This window comes from Trifolium pratense, linkage group LG4 (genome assembly GCF_020283565.1).
Source record: "Trifolium pratense cultivar HEN17-A07 linkage group LG4, ARS_RC_1.1, whole genome shotgun sequence".
NCBI lineage: Eukaryota > Viridiplantae > Streptophyta > Magnoliopsida > Fabales > Fabaceae > Trifolium > Trifolium pratense.
In genome coordinates, this window is record NC_060062.1 from 50,662,320 (window position 1) to 50,676,994 (window position 14,675).

General features: G+C 30.3%; 2 protein-coding genes across 2 annotated transcripts; both read right to left on the bottom strand.

The window, feature by feature from the left end:
• Positions 1-1,338: 1,338 nt before the first annotated feature.
• LOC123882420 (IST1-like protein) lies at positions 1,339-5,006 on the bottom strand. The gene is made up of 7 exons (XM_045931281.1): positions 4,733-5,006; positions 4,512-4,644; positions 2,992-3,095; positions 2,743-2,914; positions 2,448-2,588; positions 2,258-2,346; positions 1,339-2,162 (listed from the first exon to the last, which is right to left on the bottom strand). The coding sequence occupies exons 1-7, from the start codon at positions 4,822-4,824 to the stop codon at positions 1,604-1,606; spliced, it is 1,290 nt and encodes a 429-aa protein (XP_045787237.1). The 5' UTR covers positions 4,825-5,006; the 3' UTR covers positions 1,339-1,603.
• Positions 5,007-10,449: 5,443 nt separating this feature from the next.
• LOC123882421 lies at positions 10,450-12,055 on the bottom strand. Its single transcript, XM_045931282.1, has one exon. It carries the CDS (start codon positions 11,494-11,496, stop codon positions 10,564-10,566), a length of 933 nt encoding a protein of 310 aa, XP_045787238.1. The 5' UTR covers positions 11,497-12,055; the 3' UTR covers positions 10,450-10,563.
• Between the last annotated feature and the right edge of the window lie 2,620 nt (positions 12,056-14,675).

The following is a 14,675-nucleotide window of genomic DNA, read 5'->3' on the forward strand; positions in this document are numbered from 1 at the left end:
TTATGACATCTGACATAACAGTTTCAACATTTTTTCTCAGTTGAGTTATGATTTGTGAACAAATAAATTCAAAATAATCATGATATTATTGTAACTGTGATAAACTCATTGTGATAAACGTGTAGGAAGAAGAAAAAGAAAGAAAAGAATTGCACTAATCTCTTACCAATCAGACACTACAGTATAACAGTGTGCCTCAGCCAAATGCCTATAAACATTTAAATAAAGGGTCGATGTTAAACGGTTCACCACGATTCACTTGTTAAGCATACCAAAAATAGAAATAAAATATAAAGTTAATGTTGATAAAAAAAAAACTTTTTACACTTTCAATGAATTAAATGCACGAATTTTAAAACAAAATTTTCTTATTTATATGTTTAACTAGTACATTAGGTGCACTATTTAACATTTCCTTAAATACGTAAGAAAGAAAAACTCTACTAGTTTATAGAAGAAGACAACAATCATTTGAAAACAACAGAGAGACAAGAAGATTTATATGATAGGTTTATGACAAAATTGCCTCATCATGCAGTTTCCAAATCCAAATTGTTAAAGTTCTGCATGCATTAGATTACATCATAAAAAATATTAATAGTTGATACATGCCAATTATTTTGTGGTCCAATTCTCAGAAAGGGAAAAGAATTGGGTCCAGTCTTAGAAGATTTGAGGTATCGGTGGATCTAAATTTTAAGATTTTTTTTTTTTTGGCAAAACAAAATTTATTAAAGAGTGAATTGTCGACAAGAAATTTTAAGATTATTTTAGATTTAATAAATAAATATAATATAATAAAGTTTGATTTTGAAATTTGGACGGTTCAATTTTAATTAAATGGTCATAGTTTTATGATTGTAGGTCATACAAATATGCAATCTTGATCCGCTTTTATGTGACAAACCTGAATAATATTTATATTTTGCAAGAGATCGTCAAGGACAAGTTAAGGTAAAATTTCTCTCAAGGGAATTTGAATTTAGTACCGTCAAACTGTATGCAATCACTACATTTGAATTGTCCGATTTTAATTAAACGTGCTAATCAAATACTACTTACTAAAATCAGAGCTGCAATATTATTGTGAATTAAACTAACAAAAGTCTGTTTGGCCTGACCTTGATGAAGAATAGTCGGGGATTGGTTGATATGGAGTGGGAAGTTCATATCACTCATACTTATAGGGAATCAAACCAGTATGTTGATGCATTGGCGAACATCGGGTGTACTTTAGATAAGGAGACTATTTATTTTGAGGATTGTCCTCCGCAACTTAGAGAGCTATTGTTAGCGGATGTAATGAGAATTACTACCCCTAAAGTAATTCCTGTGTAATTTCTTTTCTTTTTGAGCTTAGGCCCTCAATCCTCTCAAAAAATAAATAAATTGACAAATAATACAATATATTCGAACCAAATATAATATGCGGTGGCAGAACCATACCAAACTGACATATTGTAACCCAAAAAATTATAGCATCCCATGTTGTGACATTCTCAGAATCCCTCTGTATGACAAAATATAACATTCTTATATAAGTATATAATAAAATGAAAGAATTACTAGGAATATATTGCTAAGTAGTTTCTTAAGGGGGGTTTCAGAACTGAGACTTTTTGAACTTTAGCGCATCAAATCGAGCAGTGAGGTCATCATAATCTGGCAATTTAGGATGAACACGAATGCTGGAATCCTGTTTAGCTACAGATGAAGGTACAGGTGGTGGAAGCCGTTTAGGTGGAAATGTGACAGGAGGTTCTTCGGCTTCAATTTCCTCGTCGTAATCTGATTCATCAAACTTAATATCGGAATGTGCGGAAGCTGGATGGTAGCTGTGTCTTCTATAATCCTTTCCACCATGCAACTGGGTAGGCAGTGTATCCTCGTTGTTTATGTGATCAGACCTTGGTAAGCTATGTGACCTGTGCATTTTCTCCTCAGTTGCTGATTTATAAGTCATGTTCTGAGTATATTTTGCAGGGTCATTATAGAACTTATCATTGTAATATGGTTGAGGGGCTTGGTTATTATTCTTCATAGCCATATAAGCAGCAACTTCAGCAGCCGCAACTGCTTTATTAGCTAATTCAGCTGCTGCTTCTGCGGCAGACTTAGAATCTTCAAAATGCATAGCATCACTTTTTCCACCGCCTGATAATCTGATGAATCGCCAAAGAATTCCATTAGAAAATAAGAACAATATATCATACACATTTCCAACAGGGTCTTGTTTAGTTGTTTGAATTGATTTTACCTTGTAGCTGGCTTATTTGATTCGGTGGATGCATCTGTTGAAGTCTTCACTGGTAAGGTGCTGGCACTAACAAAAGTGCGTTGCCCTTCCTGATGAAAGAGAGACAAGCCAAATTCTCAATGAAAATTTAGGACAGCATAATAAACCAAGAGACAGAAAACATATAGAGAAATAGAGAAAGAAATCATACTATTCGCTCTTCAGGAGGCTTAAGAAGCTCTTTCTCAGATTCTGCAGTATCCCAATCAATTTGATATTCCTTAGCAATTTCCTTCAATACTTTCAACTTAACTTCACCAGGAGGTGTGCGTACTGAGAGCTTGTCAATCAACTAAAATACATTGAAATTAACAAGCACTGGCGTGAATACTTTTGAGAATTAATAGGAGAGAAGTATTAAACAGACAAGCAATCACCAAATCTGAAACGCTTCTTTCTTCATTATAAGCAAACACAAGGAAAAATGCAAACCGAAGAAGACTTACCTGACGATTTACACCACAGCTAGGTCTAAGCTCAATAGCAGCAGATACAAAATCTTTCCCGTATTTCTTCTCAAAAATATTCTTTAGAGATACAAGTTCTGGAATTTCTGAGCACCGAGGGGAGGCAAATATTAAGCTAGCAATTCCTTCTTTCAAATCCGCTGGACATTCCCTGAAATAAGTCGGATTAGCATCAGAATTTAAAGTACGATACCTTCATAACAGAAATATGAGTTCCCTATATTTTACCTTTGTTTGGCAATGATTGAGAGTCTGGACACAATTAATTCACAGAACAGCTCAATGAACTCATTTGCAGCCAAAACATTTTGCTCTCTCATGACATGCTCTACCTATAATCCAACAAAATCCTTTAGTATAACTCACAAAAGATCAACCCAATTATGAAAAGAAAATGACATATTATACATCACCATTCTACTATTCCCAAGGGGACAACTGACAAGTCTCAACTTTCAAGTTTTATAGACATTGGCCACAGCCACAAAGGCGAAGAATTCAACAGAACCATTACAACTAATCCCAATTAAATCAAAATATCATCAAACTAATCCTGTATATGTTTGCATTAGATACAATTTCACACTAAAATGCTCGTATCCTTATACCATCCAAAGTCATTACTTAAGAATAATTTTCTGTACTGAATTAGAATTTAGAAATTTACATGTAGTCAGTCCTTTAACTAACATCTAGAACATGGTTTTCACCTTCCATGAACTCTATGACATTATGAAATTGCATCAGTGTCTGTCTATATATTTTATCACCTTTGATTACACAAATTCACTCCGGGAAATTTTCTATATAAACTCTTTAAGTTAAACAAAATGAGACTTCAGCAACAACCAACATGACACATAACTAAGCAAACAAAAGATAGAGACTTAATCAGATACTCTATCAACAAATTTTAACCAAACAAAATCATAACATGCACTAGGCAAGTTTAGCTCTGCACTATACCATTAACCATGTTTCGTTCCATGACGGGAACCCCTTAACCTTGGTTTGCAACTATCTATCATGGTCAGGAACAAATCAATTCATTTTATCCATTCTTCCAAGCTAAATACATGTCTCAATTCCCAGTGAATTTGGCAAAATCACGGTGATCCACCACATTTTTGCAAAAGTTACACTTTGAATCTTCAACAAAATCATGGTAATTCTAAACATGCACTACCTCTGGCCTTGTTTCGATAAACAGTTTAATTAAACCTTTATTCTAAGTTATTTTTATAACAAAAGATAAAATCACTTTCATTAAGTCATAAGCTGTTATCATAAGTTATCTGGAGAGCTTATGAAAATAAGCTGAAAATAGCTTATGAACATATCATAAGTATAATCCATCTTTATAAGCTTATGCTAGTAGATAACTCAAATAATTAAATAAAAAAGTCCTTATGTTAACAATTTATCATTATATCTTGAAATCATACATACAAGAAAAAAATTGTTAGAATAGAAAATATTATAATATTATTTGTTGAGAAAATATCTCGATTTGGTTTGTTTATTCTTAGCCCTATAATAAAGGGATTTAGTTTAGATTTAAATTTATTCACTTGGTATGTTATAAATACCAAGGTAGTATCATACTATTTGATGAATGTAAATAATGTAAATATTGTAATTAGGGTTATTGACATCATTATCAATAATATTTTATTGTTCCTTATTATTTTCTCCTATTCTTTCACATAAATTTCCCCAAATTTCAACAAAAATGTTTGTAAAATTACCCTGATACGAGCAGTGGCATCTTGACCAGATTGAAGAAGAAGCGCAATGTCGCGTCTCATCTGTCTCACCACAACTTCCCTCTTATTCCTCAGAAGCTTAATCCTCGCGACGGCCATCTTCGCCGCGGTTTTGCTGCAAAACAATCACATATAGTCCTTTCTATTTTAAACCCCCAATTCATAGCATCAACAAGAGAAAGAAGAGAATGTAAGTTACATACCATTTGGATGAGTTGAAGCCGAGGCCGAGAAGAGCTAGAGTAAGCTTGAAGATCCTCTTGGTGCGTGCGGTGGCTGTGGCTGCGACCGTCATGATGAAACGGTGGAGGAGAAGAGAGAAAAGTGTAACGGTTTTGCTGAAAAAAAGGGATGAAAAGGGAGTGTGGATTTTTTGTTGTTGTGTTTTTTAGAGATGAGGTGTGACTTTTTTTGTGTGTGGGAAAATGTAGCCGTTGTGGAAAGTGTGTGTTGTCAATCAGTGAATGTTCATATCTGCTGAGTGCTGTGTGTTGGATTAATTATTAAGATTAAGAATATTAAAATTAAAATGGAATCCTATGCATATGCAATGAAGATATGGAATCTCACTATCATTACTAGTGGCTACATTAAAAGTGTTTTTTTCCTCTCAAAATTTAATGTGACAAATGTGATTTTTTTTATTTTAATCATCTAATTTAAGAAAGGGGTTTGGTTGTAACAAAAAAAAAAAAAAAAAATAAGAAAGGGGTTTGTTAATCTAATTCGACGGCAAGATAACTAAAGTCTGATCAATAATTATTTATTCTTACCAAGAATTGAATTTGAATTCTCCCAAACAATTCATCCTAAAATGAAGTTATTAACCATATTTTCTTATCTCTTTAGTTATGCATGTTTGCCATATTTGCTTCTTTGATGTTAATTATCATTCTAATGTTTAATATTATTTTCTTCCTTTATGTTAATAAGTAGTAGAGATTGAAGTTATAATAAGTAGTAGAGATTGAAGTTAGTGAGAGGTAGAAGAATATTCCATACTTTTTTTTTTATTACAGAATATTCCATACTTTTTTTTTTATTACAGAATATTCCATACTTTTTTTTTTGGAGAAAGGAACTCTTATATAATTGAGTCATTCAATAGAAATGACGGAAAATGTTGTCATAAAGTGTGAATCAGTGTCTCCTCTTTCATATAACAACATTATTTGAGGGTCCGTTTGGTGCACAGGATAAGAGATAGGATAGGATAACTGTATCATATCCTGCCGCAATTCAGTGTTTGGTGATACATCAGGATATGATAAGTTAATCCTGAAGTTTATCCTATCCTGTCTCTCTAGTTATAATTCTTATCCTGAATTTGAGTTGAGTTACCAGCAGGATAGGATAAGAAAAAAAAATACTGATTTATTTTATAAAATATATTTTAAAATACATAAAATAAAATTAATAAAATATAAGTAATAAAATAATTAATTTTTAAATATATATGTTTTTTTCTCATAGGGGTAATTTTGTAATTTAAATATTCTAAAAAATCAAAATTTTACTAAAATTACAATATTTTAAAGTAAAATGATTATTAAAAAATTGACAAATAGGGATATTAATTTAAATTTTATAAAAAATTAAATATAATTCTTTTGCAATAGTAGTTTTATTATTTACGTATGAGATATATCATATATTTATTTGGCTTATCTAACATGTATATATTATTGAGTTATTTATTTGATCATGATTCATATAAAAAATTAAACTTGATTATTTTCTCATGATTTTTATTTTAAATTATATAAAGTTATTTGATTACTTATTTATATTTTTTATTTATAAAATTCAAAGTATTACAAAATAATTTTAAAAAAATAACAATTGTTTTACAAGAGTAATTTTGTCAATTAAATATGTTATATATCTTATCATATTATTATGAGCAAATATGTATTAAAAACAAAATATAATAGTTATCATGTTTGTTATCCTGTGTGCACCAAACACAGGATATGATAACTGAGTATAACTCTTATCCTGCTGTTATCCTATCCTATCTTTATCCTGTTTAATATCCTATCCTGTCACTATGCTATCCTGCGCACCAAACGGGCCCTGAATGTCTTACAAATTAAATTGATGAACATATTGGTAAATCATTTCTATGAGATTAAATTGATGAAATTATTATACAAAAAATTGATGAAATTATTTAACAATGTTCCCGCATTTTCATCTTTAGTGTCAATTACCATTTTAATATTTAAAATTATAGTAAAATTATAGCGTTGGTTGTTTGGGTCGAGCAACTTCAATCAAACCTTAGCCGCCTATCTATACTATATAGTAAGGGGTCTTTTCTTGCTCGTTAGCGCTGCTTTTTTATTGCAGGGGGCTAGTTTACTAAAATGGTAAAGTATTTTATTTGTAGATTTATAAAATGGTTTGAGGTGGATCTCAATAAATGGTTGAGAGTGATAAAACATGGTCGAAGACAACCAACAATTCTGCATCTCTAATAGGGAATGATGTACCGAAAAATAAAGGAAAATTTCTTTGAAAAGTTACTAGACACGTGAATCTTGCTCGTTGTGACGTGTGAATCAATGTCCTATCATGATCATATGTGAATTAATTTAAAATTCAAATTTGTCAATTCATCAAATTCCCTTTTCTTCTAATACATACATTTTTTTAAAAAAAAATCCATGTCACAAAATAACTGAATTAGTTGATCAATATAGATGTTTCAGGCAGGACTAAAGTCTCTAATGCTTCAAGGAACAATACATCTACATGTCTAATATAGCTCATATGTGCTGCACCTAAGGCACAATGTATTACATTACGCTATCCACAACAAGATAATGACCCCCTACATGGAATGTGCATCCCTCAATTTCACTCACGTAATGAGACTACAAGGTTGTTATGCATATCCTCATGCACATCGACTCCTATAAATACGCATATTCCCTCACTTTTAAGGTACCCATATTTCATCCAATTTACACATTCATCTTGAGCAGTTAGTGCCACTTCAAGAAACCAAATTGACAAAATAAATAGAAGGATCAAATCCACATCAATTTAAATGATTTGAATGAGTGATAAATTATTTTGCTTTTGGCTTTGGTTCTCACAGTGTTAGATGCCAGTATACTGATACTGTATTTGCTATTGCACGTTAGAAGTGGCCAAGACTTATTATTAGTTTGCTGACTTAGTAGTGTTTTATCTTATCTTGACTTGGTCATAATATGACTAAGTAGTCTCTACTCTCTAGCAGGGACGGATCCAGGAATCTGTAAAACGGGGGGCCGGAATAATTAAATAATAAATATTAAATAAATCATAATTATAATAGTACTTAAATATACTCACTAAAAAAATAAAAAATACATCACATTGTTTATCTAAATTATACACGACATTGCTCTATATCATAAAATTGATCAACAACTGAATCTGTATTAAATTTTTCAGCAATTCTTCTCTCGGTATAAGTAATCACATAATTAGTTTGAAATTCATTTTATATCTTGTTTCTCAACCTTATCTCTCACTTGTAGCAAATAATCAGAACTAACTTAATTGAATTTTAACTTTAATAGTGTATAATATATATTATCAAAATATTTAAAGTAAATTGTTACAATTATTATGTTGTGGGTGTATGTATTAAGAACAAGTATATATATGAAAAAAGAATATGACAAGAGGGGGGGGCCTCAGCCCCTACTTGCCCCCCCCCTTATGTCCGTCCCTGCTCTCTAGCCCTTACTAGTACTCTGTTTCAAAATGAATTTACATTAGCAGCAAAACAATTATTTTAAAATGAATATTTTTATACTTTTTAATGTAGAATTAACATTTTTATTTTTAAATTTAAAATTTAATTTTACTTTTCAATTATTAATGTAAATTAATAAGATTAGTTTAGTAAAAATGTCAACAATACTACTATCTTATTTTTTAATGTGTGAATATTTGTGAAGGAGGAGGGCTCTATTTATAGTTTTTCAGTGGATTTGAGTTTTTTTGTTGCGCTCCATATTATTCATCGTAGCCACGTTGGCGTTCAGATTCGCCTCATCGTGGCCACGATGGATTATATCGTGGTACGATGAAAGATTTGTTTCAGATATTCTTCGATTTGTTAACCGCCTTCATCGTGTTGCGATGGACTTTATCGTGGACACGAATATACGATATGAATATACATTTTCTTCCTTTTTTGCCCTTTTTCGGTCCTTTTTCCAATTTCCTTGCTTCTTGGCCGAGTAACTTTGTTTCTCTAGGTATTTGCTTGCATTTGGTCTTCAATTGCTACCAAAACTACTAAAAACTATTCTAAAATACTACTAAAAAATCATATAATTTACTGTTATCACCCATCTTCGAACCTACCCGCTTATATCAAAATTATATTTACATCTCTTAAATTAAAAAGTCTTAAATAGACTATTAAATTACATTCATATGTTTATTTTTATTTTTAAGTTGAGCCTTAAATAAGTCTTTTTCTCTATTATTTTCTTTATTTAATAAAATTATATTGTTGAAACAAACTACTTTAGGACTTTTAACTTTCTTTTAATAAAAAATATCAAAATACAACTCAAGTTCACTTGGAGGTGAGATGAGACACGGACATTGATAATGAATTTAGAATTCTACTTTTCATTTCCATTGAGACGGGTACGAAGATGCCCAAATTTTATCGGATCTGAGTTTGGGAAGTGTCAAATATGTTCCCGACCAGTCCTGTAGGATTGCTAGGTACTCTTTAGTGATAATTTGGTTACCATTATATAAGGGTTATCTTATAAGTCAGATAGATTAGTTATTCAATTTATTTAACAAGTAAATTTTCTCGTATATTAAGGATTGGATGTAGTATCATTTATACTCTTATTGGATATCACGTAGTTCATGCCCTTTCCTGTTGGGTTACAGACTCCAGAGGTAGTTGAAATGTTGAATACCCTGTTTACGGTTCATTGATAGTTTACACAAGGCCAATTATTGAATGTTGCCAATTATTTCACCCACCTTACCAGAAACATTCATAGTTTCTAGAATGAAATTTTGTAACAATGTTAGAGTCACATCACACAATATGTTTTTGTAGCAATTCATGCATAGAATAATGTTTTTGAACCATATTTATTTAATTTAGGCAAAGCCATTAAATTGAAGTTGCTTGAGTACAGAATTTGTTCAGTAACTCATGGGAATAGCATGGGGCAAGCAATGCCAACTCATAGTTGAGTGTCAAATGGCAAACATCAAAATGACACAATTTGTTTGCATGTTGGTAATGACAACTCAAAGTGACTGCATAATTAAATTTTCATTTTTTATTTTTTTTTTATAAATTATTTATTTATTATATTTTGAGATGTGGTGGAATGTGTGAATGAAAGAGTATAACTTTTCCAAACTAGTTGGAGGCAAAAGGAGAAGCTAGGATGGCTCTTTATTTGTTGAAAGATTCTCAATGTAATTGGCCAATTGTGTTCATTTTGTAACATTGAAGTTTCGAATAAGCATCTCCGGTTGATGAATTCTGAGACGTACACTGAAAGAGTACTAATCATGAGGTCCAGTATTGAAACCTTTAAGATTAACATAACCCACTAACATTTACCTATAAAAAAAATCGGAACATAGAAATTCATTTCGACAATTTGAAAAACAGAAATCTCTACCCTAATTAACTTGGTGGCATTCTAAAATGTTATTTTATATATCAAATTGTCTTATTTAATCTCAAATATGCTTAATGCCCATGTAAGTTTTGGTTATATTTTAAACATAATTTTGATGCTTCCCTTCAATAAGAGGTTATACTAGTATTCTATTCTATGCTTTTGAAAATAAAAGATGTTTGAGTACAATAATAGGTAAAGGGAAAAATTATGAAGATACATAATTTCAATGAATGAAACTTAAGTAACAAAACAAAATGTACAAATACATTAATACCAATAATAAGTACAAAACTATGTATGTGTAATCTGTACATTTGGAAAATTTCATCCTATATCATAAATTCATAATCCATATATTAAGGAGAAATTATATTTAAAAAAGACACACGAGTATTAATTAATCGCTTAAACAAACATTCTAATCCATTTTCAATCCCTTCAATAGCCACAACCAAAGCTTCTAACCTTCCATGTGCAGATTGAATCTTCTCAGCCTCAGCATCTTTACTCAAACTCTCCATAATCAAACTACTAACTCCAAAATCAACTTTTTCCAACTCATTTATATTCTCATTTTGATTATCACAACCAAACACACCCTTTTGTATCAACCTTGAAACCAATGACCACTTATTAACCTTTGAACCCAAAATTGGTGAAGAAAAAAACACAACAAGTGATTGAAGTACATCACTAGTTATCAAACTAGCTTCAATAAGCACTTTTACAATTGAACAAAGATGATTATTAAGATCCAATGAAATAAATGATGACCCAATTGACCCATCAATTTGTTTCAACAAAAGAATTGATTTTGTACATTCTTTTCTCATTTTTCTTCTCAAACACCAATATTCACCAACATGATTTTCAATATCACCAACTTTTCTTCTTCTTCTAAGAAAAGATTGAAGCTCTTCAACTTTTCCTTTCATTAACAAAACATCATCTCTTGTTTTGCTTAAAAGGTCTAAGAATCTTAGTGGAAAATCTAATAACTCATCAACCCATTTCTCATTTTTGTGTTGAGATAATGCTTGTTGAGTCAAAGGCAATTTTAGAAGCTCTTCAATACATATATACAATTTTGTTAAGCTAGAGAGACCAAAACAAAGTGTTTCAGATTTTGATGTTGATGATGTTTCCCATGATTTGAGTTTGATTAACTCTTCTTCAATTTGAATTGTACTAGGATGTGATCTTGTTGGTAAACTAATAGATCTAACACCATATTTAGTTGAATGTTTTGTGTTTGTGGAAAAGGTGGCTATGCTTTGTTTTTTCATCATTGTTAAAAGAGTGAAAAATTGTGTGATATGAGAGAAATGGTATAATCTTTTTGCTATTTATACATGTAGAGATAATTTAGTGAAGCTTATGAGGGAAGTATAGGAGTATTTTCTTTTTGACTAAGTCTAGAATTATTATTTTATTGACAAAGTCTAGAAGTATTTTATGCGGCTTTAATTGGCTTTTATGTCATTTGATAAGTAATTGAATATTTGAAGGGAGATTCTATGGTACATTCCTTTTTTAGACTGTTTTGGTGCAGTCCTTTTTTTTAACCAATAAAATTCATTTTAATTCTCACATCAGCGCAAGTCTATGGTAAGTCTTTTTTTTAACAAACTTTTATTTATTACATATGAGTCCCCCATCAAGTAAATATTCATTTACAAATTACAAACAAAAATAATAATTTACCAAGTCTATGATAAGTTAGTACTATTAGTTCTGAAAATTATGGCAGACTTATAACCCGATTGAAATTTGATCAAACCTAATTATATTTGCATCTTTTGTTAATTATATTTTCATATATATGTTGGTACGGCAGCGATCTATTACTCAACAAAATTTCAACTATGATATAATTAAATGGAGCTGGAGTTAATCTATGGTGTTGTTAACACCGTTGTGCTCAGAAAGTCAGCCACTGCAGCTAGCAATACACACAAAAGTATATCTACAGAACCTCATCAAATATAAAAGCAAAATTTAAGAAAATGATTTCAGAAAAAGATGCAGTGCAGGTAGGCTATTCTCAATGTGTTGCAGTTATAAATTGAATGGATTGATCATGTGTGGAAACTAAACCATGGGATTGATCATCACCTACTTTTCTCGGAGACAAAACACCGCACAACTTGACCAAACACAAGAGCAGCTATATCTATTCAAACATATTCCCGGCTCGCAATTGAAAATCAAATTTATATAAAGACAACAAATTATATTCAAAAACAAATTAAACCATAAACCCTAATTCCCAAATTGAAATCAAATTGATTCTTAATAAATAATTACACATAAATATAACAAACATTCCATATAACAAACATTTCAGTTTCGTATTTACCTTAGCAATTGTCTTTTTGATAGACCACACACAAACTTATTTTCCAATCTTGCCGTCGAATGGAGTTCCGTTCGCGAAAACAATGATGAACGCAGATGATGAACAACGAAGTTTCAATTTTAGTGATGATGAGCGCAGGTGATGAACAGAGAAGTTTCAATTTTAGTGATTTTGAGACTTAGAGATGAAAGCAGGTGATGATGAACAGAGAAGTTTCAATTTCTTTTCCTTCTTTTTTTTTTTTTTTTTTTTTGATATCGTAGAAAGCCAGGTGACTTTGTTTTTTGTTTTTTTTACAAAAAACAATTTAAATATTGGGATAGTTTTATAACTTTTAATATGTTATGGACTTAGTTGAAATATTATTTGATATAAAGATACATGGTAGGTACCATATAAGTGGTTTGTACCATATAATTTAAAATTAGTCAATACTTCATCCTCATTGGTTAGATTAAGACTGCACCAAAACAGTCCAAATAAGGGGCTGCACCATAGAATTTTCCATATTTGAATATGTCAAGGGTGTTTTGTTTTTCATAATGTTTGTTAAGTTGTCTCTTTTTTTTATACATAAAAATTTAGTTTTGAGAGATAAGGTTAGAGACTAGTTTGCATAAAAATAATGTTATAGGGAAGTCAGAGTACAAGACAAACTTCAAAATAAAATAAAAGATTAGAGTTAAATATTAGATACTTCGATCTTTAATAAAAAGACTAAAAATATTACAAAAAATTAACGATCTTCAATAAAAATTAATAAATCAATAATTTTAATGGATATCAATAATATATTAAATATTTTTTACTTTCTTTCAAAAAAATTTATATGTGATATATATAATATAAACTTTCAATATAATGATAAATTTTATAAAATTCGTATTCATTATAATGTTATTCATTACTTATACACTATGCAAGTAGGACATTAAATTTTTTTAAACCTTAGAATTTGTCATAAAAAAATAAACCGTAGAATTTTTAACCAATAAAATTCAATTTTTTTGTCAAGTACTCATGGTAAATTTCAGAGTTTGAAATTCGATTTTTTCAATAGTATTTTTTTTTCTAGTTAAGTAGTTTAGTAGTTATAAATTTCACTTTAAAAATAAATAAGTGGAATATTTGAAATTCGAATATTAATTCCTACATATAAGATGTGATGTTACAAACCGAACTAAGTGTAAGACATTTTACACATAAATGTCTAACAATTACAGTATGAATAATGCTAGCAACACACTCTTTAACAAACACACTTCAACACACTCTCTTTTATTGGTTGAAATTCACATGGGTCCCATAAAAAAATGTGGATCCATATAACTTTTATGGGACCCATATAAATTTTAACCAATAGAAAAAAGTGTGTTAGAGTATGTTTGTTAAAGAGTGTGTTGCTAGCACTCCTCATTACAGTATAAGTGCCATTATGATGTCTTAATCTTATAATGTCATTAAATGAAATTTCTTCCGCTTGTTTTTTTTTTTTATAGTACTAGCATAAAAATTCATGTCTTAATCTCATGATGTCTACTCTTAATCGATAATACGACAATCCCCCAAAATATTTTCGTGGAGAAAAAGCCACCGTAGTATATTTAATTTTAAATACAAATTGTGGAAGGGGTTACCTTATTAAATTTGCTCTATTATCAATGAACATAGATAACAAACCAAATCCCTTATTCTCAGCATCTATCTTCCAATGAATTTGGGCACGTAGTATATCTTATGACATGTTCCTATCGTTCATGAAGTTAGGTCGGTTACAATGGAAGATTAGCATTGAATGTTTGTATCTTGAATGAGTTATATATGAACATGACTCCATACAATTAATTGTTGCTTTTCTTCATATTTAGACGGTGGTTAGTTACAAAAATGAGGTATAACTAAACTGAAAATAAATAAAAAATGATTTTCTATATATGATACGTTGTGACAATGTCATGTACCTTATACCTTTTATAAGGATTACAACCCTCCAAAATTAAGAATCTCGAGTAGTATAATACTAACATTTTCCACGAAATTCTTTGTATGGTTGTCCTTATTACAAGGGTTCGTCTCTTTCGAAAAATCCTATACCAACATAAATCTCGT

Bases quoted from the DNA above. Each gene is read 5' to 3' on its own strand.
- LOC123882420 (XM_045931281.1), bottom strand. From the start codon at position 4,824: ATGACGGTCGCAGCCACAGCCACCGCACGCACCAAGAGGATCTTCAAG. The intron at 3,096-4,511 runs GTAATTTTACAA...GTTGGATTATAG, and splicing joins ATGCCACTGCTCGTATCAGG to GTAGAGCATGTCATGAGAGA. The intron at 2,589-2,742 runs GTAAGTCTTCTT...AATGTATTTTAG, and splicing joins GCTGTGGTGTAAATCGTCAG to TTGATTGACAAGCTCTCAGT.
- LOC123882421 (XM_045931282.1), bottom strand. From the start codon at position 11,496: ATGATGAAAAAACAAAGCATAGCCACCTTTTCCACAAACACAAAACAT.